The sequence below is a fragment of the Wyeomyia smithii genome, chromosome 2, assembly GCF_029784165.1.
Source record: "Wyeomyia smithii strain HCP4-BCI-WySm-NY-G18 chromosome 2, ASM2978416v1, whole genome shotgun sequence".
Taxonomy (NCBI): domain Eukaryota; kingdom Metazoa; phylum Arthropoda; class Insecta; order Diptera; family Culicidae; genus Wyeomyia; species Wyeomyia smithii.
The window spans coordinates 268,006,628-268,018,023 of NC_073695.1; the positions used below are offsets into that span (position 1 = coordinate 268,006,628).

Here is an 11,396-nt window from a genome sequence, read left to right on the forward strand (position 1 = left end):
AGATAAATTGAAGCAAGCTGTAACAACCACCCCTTTGGCATCACGCCATGTTTCAAGGGCTAACATCTCAACATATGTGTAAACGAGATAGCATATCACCGCTTCTTTTCATACATCTTTATCTTACTGCTGATAGCGGGCACAAATTAATTTGAGCCCAGGACATAAGTTCATTGTCATTCACTGTTACTCGGTATAGGGATGCCAAAGGCTCGGTAACGACAGATTAAATGGTTTTCTGATCAACGGTACAGAAATAGATATTTGTTACGCCAGAAAGCTACCCTGCCAGTCACTTGACAGGACGTGACAACAGAAACAAAAATTAACCAATGTTCTGTCAAAGTGACAGCCCTCACTGATTGGTCGATTTTATGCAGGGCGTTGTTGAATTTTATCATTAAGCCCTGTATAGAGTTCCGAACGAAGTGAAAATCTTATTCAAAATTTCATTTTTTTCACGCGCGTGAAAATGCAAGCAGTAAAAAATTTACTTCGCTTGGTACTGTAAAAAAATTTGATACACTATACAGTCAGATGATATGGTTTGACACTTGATTTGGTAATTGAAAAGAGAAGACAACAAAAACAGGTCAAGGCAAAAACAAGACAACAAGAGCAATGTAATTAGGATACAGATGTCAGCTACACTGAGAAAAGTCCCGTAGTAACCAGTACCATATCGAGGGAAAAAATAAAAACAAAAAACCACTAAATTTCGGTAGAAAACATTCTTCATTTGAATTTACCACAAATGTTGTTGATTATATCACGCAATGTAAAAAATGTTTCCATGGTAAAATCAACCATGTTGTAGTAAAATCAAATACGAATGAGGTTGAATTAAATACGTTTTTTGTTTTCGCAGCAAATCGAATTACAGTCAGTTTTACCATGGTTTTGAGCATGGTAGTTCTAACTATGTTTGCAGTAAAAATAACTGCAATACATGTTTAGTGAGCAATCCCAACTGATCAGAACCCCAAATAATGATGGATAATAATAGGGATGCATTAGAAATGGTTTTAATTTATTTATTACGAGATACATTTCACAAAAATACAATGTTCAATCTACAATCATACAATTTTAACAATTTTTATTTAACACATCATCCTATGTAAAAAACATCTTCAGTGTTACATAATTTTTGCCTTCTGAACTGTAAATGTGGACAGGTGGCCCATTAAACTGATCAATGTTTACCTTCAGTAATCGAATCGCTGTTTGAATGTTCAAGTAACTGAAGAGAATAATGATCTTTGAGTTTGCATGTGCCAATAAACTTGTGAAAGACTTCCAAAAAAGAGCACCAGCTATTGTATAATCTATCAGAGTTGCTAGTATTTCCATAAATGTAGTCAAAATCTTCGTGAATCTGAAAAATAAAACAAAGCATATGTTAATCTTTTGGAAGAAAATGGTGCGTAACTTTAATTAGCTAGACGCCAAAAGTTTCTATCATTCAGAAAAAAATAAAATAAAAAATATTGATTCACCAGTATGTATCCGTTCGGGTCTTTAATTCGTGGCCACTCATTGAGAACATTCGATTTATTGGCATCCGTTTCTTGTTCTATAGCCTCACAACGAAGAAACACAGATTTTTTCCAGTTTAGTTGAACTTTTTCGAAAGGATCCAAGTTATTCCGCAGCCAGTTTTTGATAGCAGTTTGAAGCTCGATGTACAGATGATGAAATTTTTGATTTGAAAAAACAACCGACATTATCGATCGGTTTTCTAAAAAAAGAAGAGTAGATGGCTATACATTACACTTTGTTGTCATACTTCGACGTAGTTAGCTCGAACTGCCCGAAATTAAAAAAATATTGTCGCTCGAGTTGGAAACTGAGTTACTCAACTCGCGACAATCGATTTTCCTACTGATGCTTGCGACAAATTTTCCCGCGGAAAAGAATGAACCCCAATTTTGGAATTTGTTTCAAGAAAAACGATATTTTATATAACAAATAACAATGTTTCGAGACATCAGGATAAATTGCTACAAACCTGCACCGTTAACCGGGAAGACATGACTTAAGGAATGGCTATACGAGGTGAAGTCGATTATATTTATCTTGATTTACTACGCCGTGGCGATGAAAAAGTAAGTTGATGTTTTCAACAACGCAGTAGTTTATGGGTTGTATTAACTTCGAAACAATTGAGAAACAACCTAATAACTATTAAAACAAGTAAATCTAACATGGCTCTTACCATCCGATGATAGGTCTGATGTTTTGGATTTGCATTTCTTCCAAGGATCAACAACTTTTGTCCGACGTTTAGCGGAAATAGTTTTGTTACGGTTGTGGAATCGGTGATACAATAGTCCATAAGGGTGCAGTTTTCCAGCTGCTGAATCACGAGGATTGTAGTAGGTCTCCTAAAATTAATAAAGTATTCAATCATGCTCAATGGTACTGGTAGTTGAGGTGAATCGAGAAAACTAGGGCAAATATAATAAATTTTGATAGACTCTTTTTGATAAAACAGTCTAATATTTTAAAGTAAGGTAAGTTTTTATGCAAAATGCGAATCAGACCATCACCAACTCTCACGTACGAGAACATCTTACTCACGTACGGTAACATGTTGTATAAAATGGTGATGGTTTTCATGAATGTTAAAAATTACTGCTATTTCCGTTGAAAATCGGGCTGCAATCAATTGTGCGAAACGTTCCATGTCCGGAAGATGAAAGTACTCATTGTTGGCAGTGTAAAAATCAACTATAGTGTGAGCCAAAGAGCGCTTGTGTTCATCCTCCAACTTATGATTTTTCTCGTAGTATTAGGAAACAATTTTTCCCTTTTCATTTCTCTGTAAAATATCGAGCAATAAGCTGTTTGTAACAGCTGTTGGGAGTAATTTGTGCTTGAATGATCCTGGATGAAAAGTGCAGTCTTTTTCATATCGGGGTCTTGAAGGAACTAGTTCGTTCATCTGGCTACCGGCAGGCAATTCCTGTGTTCGAAACAGAACAGAATCATTCCATTTCTCCAGTTTTGCACGAAGCGCATGCTTGTGACCGTTCCACTTTAGAACTGAAAATATGTCGTCCAGTGCCTTATGATCCACGATTTTTAAGTAAGCTAAGGTTATTCCGTGATCTGAAATCGCGATGAATAATTTTAATAAAAAACAAAACATAAATTTTAACACCTTACCGATCAGGATGTCATATACAGTTGAATCCAGGTCCCAATCTTCCACCAGAAGTTTCCTTAGTTCCGGTACGTCGTCTTTTTCTGAAAATAAACGAAAAACAGTACTTTAACTTTCCGAAACTGCATATACTTATTTAAATGAACTCTCACCATTAGTATGCTGCTCCTCTTCTGGATTTGTTTGTATGACAAAAACGATGTCATTATCAATTTGATTTTCAGCTGCCATTTATATTATCATAAACTAAAATACCGAAAATACCACAAGACAAAAACAGCTTCCGCTATGACGCGCACTAGCCAACTGTGTTTCTCAAAATGGCAGGCATGCAAAATCGCGCAACAAAAACACTGTCAAAAATATGATCATAATAAAAATAAAAACCATTCATTTTTTAAACTAGTGCGATATCAGTCGGCATTACCATGTGGCATGGTAACATGAAAAATTATGCATGGTATTTTCAAGCATGGATATTTTTAACGGTACTATGCAAGATTTTGGAAATCGCACAGTAATTTTTACTGAAGCATGTTTGTGCTGACTGTTGAATCTATTAAAATTACTGTGAGCTGGCGTGGTAAATTTAAACGCACATGAATGGTTCGTGTTACTGCACATTTTTTCTCAGTGTAGTTGGCTAGCACCAACGCGAACTCTTATATGCAATAGGGTGTTTTTGGAGTATGTATATTATTTTTTCTTTTGATGAGGAATGTAAAAAGAAATACATATTCTACTGACTTTTTCTAATTTAAACAGCAAAACTATTGAAAAAATCGATCTCGAGTTTTAACAACTGTAAGTGGCTTTAACACATACCCTACCCTAGAAATCATGACACAGAGAGGCCAGGTCATTTTTCAAATAACCACACTCCACGAAACAATGCCTTTATACATAGGAAATCCGTAAACACAAAACTTCAGTGACACATCCGGAATACTTCGTGATAAGGGCGAATCTAACAAACTGTAAACAAATAGAGATTATACCGGAAACGTATGAAGTGAGCTACTACCTACCTCTAAACTTCGAAAAAATAATGTATCTATTTTCTAACTATTGAAAAGTTCCATGTTTGTTAAGGGCGAAATATACTTTATATCAAAACGAAATAAAATGAGGAATACGCCCTTTTTTGTTGTTTACGTTAGTGAAAGGCGAAACTTGACTTCATTTTGATGAATGGGCGGAATCAAAATTGTCAACAAAATCAACATTAGAAGCAAAGGGCGTATTCCGATACAATAACGTAAACACGGCGTAAAGTAAAGGGCGATACTGTCGAGCAGATGAAAACAAGACGCATAGTAAAGGGCGATACCACAGACTAACAGACGTAACACTAGAACCTAGCTCCATCGCCACAAAAAACGATCATTTCAAATTTACAATCGAATATCAGTCATCACGCGATAACGTCGTCTGGGGCGCTGTTATGCAGTCTCATACATACTTTGTGGTTCCCCATTTGACACATGCAGTAACGATGGCGCTAATGTCGAAATAAATGACGCAGCGCGAACACGACAGCAGATGGTGCTAGTGTGGCGAACGAAAAGTACTGGAATCATCCGAACGATGATTTTATTGAAAATTTGCTTCGAAGTGTTATGTCTGTTAGTCTGTGGCGATACTGTCGAGCAAATTAGAATAAGGCGCATAGTTAAGGGGGATACTGTCGTGCAGATCAAAATATTGCGCAAAGTAAAGGGCGATACTGTCGAGCAGATTAGAAAAGGTGCAAGGTAACAACAAATTCTCGAAAATACAATGTAAAGCGACTGTAATTCAAGTTTTGTATGTAACATGTACGAAGTTAGAGTAATTTTGCTTTTATTAGCCAAATATTTATATGACAAATATATTGTTGAATTAATAATTAGGATTCAAATTTGTGAGTGAAAACTTTGTTTGCCTTCTTTAAGTTTTGTTGTTATTGTAAGTTTTGCCCTAATCACGAAGTAATTTGGACATGGTATTTTTACTACTGTAAGCTTGCAAACATTTTTTGTTATTGCCATGTCTGAACAACGTTTTTTGTTGTTGAATATACCACCGACAATAATTTTACCATGAAAAACGTTGTCAGTGACTTCTAAATGTGTGGGAACAGTGCCTGAAAAAATTCTGTTAAAATACATAACAACCCTTGGGGCAAGACACTATTGATATATTGCGAAATATTCCCAATATTCAACATTACAAAGTATTTATCGTTGCATTTTTGGGCACTCCTCTCTTTATATCTTAGCTCATTGACGTTAACTTATCGTTGGAGGGTTGTCAATTGACAGATAAACGATAAATATCAGAATATATCAACCAATATCGAGTAACATTATCGAAATTTTTTTCGTGAAAATAAAGTTGTCTAGCCCCTAGTAACAACCCCCCTTTTTCATGGTAAAAATGGCAAAAACAATGTTTTTTATTGTTTTGGGCAATGATATTCAATGTAAAAATGATGTATTTATAATTAAAAACATAGTTAAATTATGGTAAAACTACAGACCAAGAGACGTGCCTCTTCGAAGAAAAATCCTGAAAAATATTCGTCCTTATTCGAAACGATATACTCGTGCACCACTATGTGAGCTTATTGTCTACTAACTTATTTTCGTAAAACAGTTTTTGTCTTTGCTAATGGGTGTGCGCGCTTGCTTAAATCAACACCAGAGATGCCAGATGTTTTTGAAAAATGTCTGCAACTGCTCGAAAAACCGGAGAAATCTGAAAAAAAATCTATCCGTTTTCCGAAAAAAATTCGCGCGCGTAGGCAAAAGTCTGTAAAAATCTGCACACATTTTCAGAAAATCTGCGCAAATATAAGGAGACTCTGACAAAAATCTGCAGAAACCGTGAGAAAACTGCAAATATATGCAAATTAATAAATATCTGCACACGGACTCCAAAAATCTGCGCTTGCAGACAAATCTGCACATTTGGTATCCCTGATCAACACCAACGGCTGTCCTGACAGTTTTTGTCTTTGATAGTGAATGTGCACGCATACTTATAGCGACACTAGCGGCATTACTGCCCACTAAGCAAAATTTCAAAATTATCGTTATTTTTCTGGTAATCGTCATCGAGTGGCACGTCTGTTTGTCTGTGGTAAAACTATGTACAATTACAGCAACTTTTAAGTTTTTTATGGTATTTTTTCGGGTGGTTTGTTGATACAAAATATCAGGTGACAACCTCTATTCGGGTTATTGCTCCGCTGTTTGTTGGACCCTTTTCAATGTTCACGTTCGATATCGATAGGATCGTGCATTTGTCAATTTTATCGATATTTTCTCCGCAAGAGTTTTACAAACAAACACGAGTCCTGCTGGATGAGAAATTATTTCGGTCATTGTCATAGGAACTGAGATCCTATTATTTGTGTCACCCAAATAGAATAATCGATTCGTTGCAAAGTCTCTGGAAACATGGATAAAGAAACAGCCGTCCTGCAGCGCAGACTAGAATCTGAGTTGAAAAACTACAAGGATGCACAAAAAGGTTAGTCTACTGTCTACTTCAGCTACAGGGTTCGATAACTTGCGCACCGTTTTGCAGAGTTTAATAAGCTGGTACAACAGCAGCAGCTTCTAGATGGCCAGTACAATGAGAATAAAAACGTTTTGGAGGAGTTGCAACTGCTGAAACCAACCAACACGGTAAAAGGAAACCGTGCAGGTTTACGCTGCCATATGGGATTGATTTTACCGTTCTGATCTATTCTAGGTTTACAAGCTGTACGGTCCTGTTCTGGTTAAACAGGAGCTGGAGGAAAGTAAGCAAAATGTAGCCAAGCGCATTGAGTACATTAACAAGGAGTTGAAAAAGTGCACCGACAACATCACTAGTCTCGAGCAGAAGCAAGATAAGTATCGAGCAAATTTACAGAAATTACAGCGACAGTATCAAAATCAGATTGCGCTTACGAAACCGTGAATGATTGGTTGTGAGCCCTTTCAAAGGAAATAATTGATTCGAATGTCATCTTAATATACTTCGTTTACGCATTAATAAACTTTCTTGTGAATATAATTAACGAATCCGAAGAAATTTGTTGGCAAGTTTTAGCAAAGTTCCTCCCTCCCGCGCTGAACAAAAATTCATCAGCATTTTACTCCGCGTTTGACATTTGCGTTTTCTTTGTCTGACACTCTCATTCGCCAGACTATACCTGCGTGTCTATAATTTTGACATTAGGTTATCGTTTATCAGCTGATAAGGCATTGCGGTGTATAAGACTATTTTTTATAATTTTATTGTTTTAAGCCCCTATTGCAAGAAAAAATGTATTTCAATTCAAGTGAAAAATAATCAGAAAACAAATCTCAATGGAGGTGAACCCGCTGAGTATAATCATGGTTAAATCGGACAGCAAAGGCGACCGATTGCTGTTCCGCTATCCGTTCAATGTTCCGCAACAGTTCCAGGCGAGCGTCACTCCGGTGCGTAAGACTCCCTATTCAATTATGAATAACAGTGATGATATCTTGCAAAACGCCCCTCCTGTTGTGTCCAACATTTGTTACGGTGAGTTCAGATGAATTTTAATTTTACAAGGTCATCTATCATTTTTATATACCGGTTAGATCAACTATATGGAATATCGGATGATGTTTTGGCCACGCTGTTCGCAGTTAAATCGGAACTGTGCAATCAAAAGTTCGAACTGAAGGTTAATGATGTGCGCTTTGTGTCCCACCCGACGCTGGTGAAGGTCGAGAGCGAGGATCAGAAAAACACAGCTTTCTTCCGGATTAATGTCGTATTTGCGCTGCACGCTCAGGCTAGTTATTCGATTGTCAAATGTTACTACGAGTTAAGCAAACGAATTGGAGTGGGACTGCTGTACGAGGAACGACGGGTTAGTTACCTTTCGAACGAGATGAAAATAATGATTACCTGTATAGATGAGGTTGCAGCGGCAGTTCAAGAGCATGAATCTGGGCCTAGTGGCAATACTAACACTTTCGAAACGATTTTGAGGGACAGTTCGTTGGCACAATTTATAAAAACAATATACCAGGATTTGTGTACTACTGGTTTGCTAAATGTCACTCTCAATCAGTCGGTGACGTTAAGTTTTTGTCTGCCGCAAAAGGCGCACCAGTTTCATAAGAAAGGGGTAATCGTCGAACCGGAAGCTATTGACCGGTGTTTACATGCTTTGAAACCTTATCATGGTATGTTGCTGCTCGTAGATCCCTCAGAGCTGTTAGACTGCGTGCCCCCGTCTGGTGCTCGAATGCTCCTCCAGCTCATAGAAGCTTACAACCCACTGAAAAGTCTCCAGAATATGGCATCCGATGCCGATCTGATGATCGATCACGTTTACCAACTGGTGGGTCATTTGGTGTATTGGGCAAAGGCCACCATCATCTATCCGCTATGTGAGACGAACGTGTACGTAATTGCGCCCGATGCGCAATTGAATATACATTCCCACCTGCCTGATAAGTTTGCGACCAAGTTTCCCGGCATGTCACTGTTCGAAGTGATCAGTGACTTTTCGCTGCCAACGTCGATAGGACACCTGACCACGCCGTTACAGCACCCCGCCCGCCAGGGACGGCTAGCTCAGATGGTCCTATGGATGCTACAGCATCATTTGCTGATGCAGCTGCACACCTACGTACAGTTTATCGCCTCCTATGGGGAGGAAGACTGCGAGTCTTTGCCGATTGCAGAAATCGCAGAAGAAACCGTAGGAAATCAGGGGAAGCTTACTATGTAATTGTTATTTGTTACTGAATGTTATCCCTCAATTTAATCACACAATTTTTTTAGCTCTCCTCCGAGCACCTCAAGTCAACCGCTGGCGGTTCCAACCCATCGAAAAAGTTCTCCCTCGGAGGACATGTTTCCAGATAGTTTAACGCTTGCTTCGACAACCTCTAATACACGTCCCTCATCTGCCAGCCACCGGTCCAACATTAGCCACTCAAGCGTGGGTCAAACGGCTTCCAGCACTGATAACGATGAAAGCATCGCGTCAATGGAAGATGAGGACAAAATTAAGCGTCTGTTGTCAGTGTTCGATGAATGTGATCGAAAGGCAATTCTAAAGATACCCGCCGCAGCGAATCCAGACGATCTGGCTCTGATGGTTCGCCTTTGGCAAGCAGGTTATTTTAAGGGAGACCATCACTTGGAAGAAATTATGTATTTTGAAAATCTGAGACGTTCGCAGCTACTTCAGCTGGTGGACAAATTCCGTGGTGTGTTAATCATCTACGAAACGGAAGATCCAGCTATTGCTAGTTTGTACACCATTTCCCAGTAGGAATCATCGCCGTGTGTAAGTAATAACAATAAACAAAATTTTTTGAAAATATTGTTGCGATTCGAAAAATTTTCCTATACTTTAAAATCGGGTACACCCTCGAAGGTACAGCCAGATCTTTGGATAATTTGGCGTGCAGTCCAGATACCACACTTGATGCAGGTCGCGTAGTTTCGCTCCTGAACTAGCTGAGCCAGGAAGCCACCGACGAAAGCGTCTCCCGCGCCATTCGTATCAACGATCTGTCCCCGTTCGAGTTTGTCCACCGGGAATTCGGTCACCTTACCTTCCTGTATCAGTAAAACCGGATCACTGCCTTGGGTGATAATTACGATACGGGGTCGTTCCGCATTCAGCTTCGGCAGGTTGGAAATTTTAAGGCCAATTTGTTTCAGATCTTCAGTACCCAATTTTTGCTGTTCGGCAAAAGCTAGGGCTTCCTGGAAGATAGAATCATATAGTCAGCACATATAGCGGACAATCAATGTCGACCGAATCTTACTGTTTCGTTCCCAAACAAAATATCGACGTACGGCAAAGCTTGGTCGAGATTATCCTTGAAGAACTGTGGAATGAACGGCGCACTGAGGTTCATCATGAATGGTCGATTTCGCGACAGAGCTTGCCGTGCTACCGTCAGAATGCTTTCAATGCTCACTGTCAGGAAGAACCCGGATATATAGAAATAGTCGGCATTCTGCAGAAACGATTCGCTGCTCGATGTCTTCAGGTGTTCAACCGTAAAATTGTTGGCGGCTGCTAAATTAGCACACAAACTGCGCTGAGTGTTGGTGACCAAAACGGCGCACGTGCCGGTTGGAGTATCCGCACAGAACTGATATTGCACGTTCACCCCATCGCTAATTGCTTTCTGTGAAAGGATCTCCGAATAGCGGTCCTTCCCGACACAGCCAAAGAAAACGAAAACGTTCGGCCGCTGTAAAATCCATTGCGCCACACGAAAGGAGTTTTGAACGCTACCCCCGGCGATGAATTCCGCGTTGAAGTTCTCAATCAACTCCTTGTAGCTGCAAAACACGAATATGGCTTTTGATGGTACGCTTTGGGAAAACATGCAAACTTACATCGGCATATGTTTTTCCTCGGCCAGGATGGCATTGTTTGGTAGCATGTCATACTTCGCTAGAAACTTTTCATCCACAATGGCTGAGATGTCTAACAGCGGATTACCGCAGCCCAACAGGAGACCATCTCTAGAATTACAAAATAAGACGTCAGTACAACACGGGAACAGAGATTATCACTTTGACCTTTCTTTCGATGCGCGTTTGCTTATCTCTAAGCAAACTCCTAAAATATAACCACACAACAGCAACAATGATCTTACTACTGAACTACTTAGTTCGTATCCCGATTCACTTATCAGCTTTCGCCCAATTAACGTATGCAAGCTTCAACTGGTCTAGCTACATTGTGTTACAAACAATCGCTGTTATGAAAGAGAATATTACCTTAATTTTGCCATCTTTTGAGTGCTACTTTAAAGAGAATTTGCAAACAACAATTAATCGATCCAACGCGTGCGGATTTGATAACATCAAATTCTATCCTCGCGGTGGTTACTAGCTGTGCATTTAGTAAGCGTATCTCAGCACGACCACGTTACCAAACGAACGTTCTACAGAGCGACCAAAAAATGAGTGTCTGAATACCTCAGCGCGGTGTAAAGCACTAAAAATAACAATATATTTCATACGGTCGCGAACACGACAACCGCGTGCGTGACAGCTGCAGAACGAAGCGACTGACAACCAGGGTTGCCACATTTAAATCTGTGTTTTCCCTTGAAAAAATCTGAGCATCTGTATCTGGAACAAAAATATCTGTAAAAAAAATCTGTATTGTTTAAACATAAAAAACTTTGTATTTTTTAAGTTTTTATGGTACATAAACAAAGTTTTTAGCTTAAAA

At 39.0% G+C, this 11,396-nt stretch overlaps 4 protein-coding genes across 6 annotated transcripts; 2 read left to right on the forward strand and 2 right to left on the reverse strand.

Annotated features, from left to right (window-relative positions):
• Window positions 1–1,031: 1,031 nt before the first annotated feature.
• LOC129723538 (uncharacterized) lies at window positions 1,032–3,479 on the reverse strand. 3 transcript variants are annotated; one of them, XM_055677816.1, is made up of 6 exons: window positions 3,322–3,479; window positions 3,172–3,252; window positions 2,639–3,114; window positions 2,219–2,387; window positions 1,500–1,741; window positions 1,032–1,378 (listed from the first exon to the last, which is right to left on the reverse strand). In XM_055677816.1, exons 3-6 carry the CDS (start codon window positions 2,687–2,689, stop codon window positions 1,196–1,198), a joined length of 645 nt encoding a protein of 214 aa, XP_055533791.1. In that variant the 5' UTR covers window positions 2,690–3,114; window positions 3,172–3,252; window positions 3,322–3,479; the 3' UTR covers window positions 1,032–1,195. The 3 variants fall into 3 exon arrangements, with proteins under 3 accessions (XP_055533791.1, XP_055533789.1, XP_055533792.1); XM_055677814.1 differs by having other exon boundaries at window positions 2,588–3,114; XM_055677817.1 differs by having other exon boundaries at window positions 1,033–1,378; window positions 2,584–3,114.
• A 2,990-nt stretch (window positions 3,480–6,469) lies between these two features.
• Window positions 6,470–7,199, forward strand: LOC129723714 (probable prefoldin subunit 6). Its single transcript, XM_055678090.1, has 3 exons — window positions 6,470–6,685; window positions 6,743–6,843; window positions 6,911–7,199. Exons 1-3 carry the CDS (start codon window positions 6,613–6,615, stop codon window positions 7,118–7,120), a joined length of 384 nt encoding a protein of 127 aa, XP_055534065.1. The 5' UTR covers window positions 6,470–6,612; the 3' UTR covers window positions 7,121–7,199.
• A 116-nt stretch (window positions 7,200–7,315) lies between these two features.
• LOC129723712 (GATOR complex protein NPRL3) lies at window positions 7,316–9,634 on the forward strand. The gene is made up of 3 exons (XM_055678086.1): window positions 7,316–7,711; window positions 7,771–8,911; window positions 8,969–9,634. The coding sequence occupies exons 1-3, from the start codon at window positions 7,513–7,515 to the stop codon at window positions 9,462–9,464; spliced, it is 1,836 nt and encodes a 611-aa protein (XP_055534061.1). The 5' UTR covers window positions 7,316–7,512; the 3' UTR covers window positions 9,465–9,634.
• LOC129723713 (uncharacterized) lies at window positions 9,539–11,201 on the reverse strand. Its single transcript, XM_055678089.1, has 4 exons — window positions 10,937–11,201; window positions 10,550–10,678; window positions 9,967–10,492; window positions 9,539–9,904 (listed from the first exon to the last, which is right to left on the reverse strand). Exons 1-4 carry the CDS (start codon window positions 10,948–10,950, stop codon window positions 9,539–9,541), a joined length of 1,035 nt encoding a protein of 344 aa, XP_055534064.1. The 5' UTR covers window positions 10,951–11,201.
• Between the last annotated feature and the right edge of the window lie 195 nt (window positions 11,202–11,396).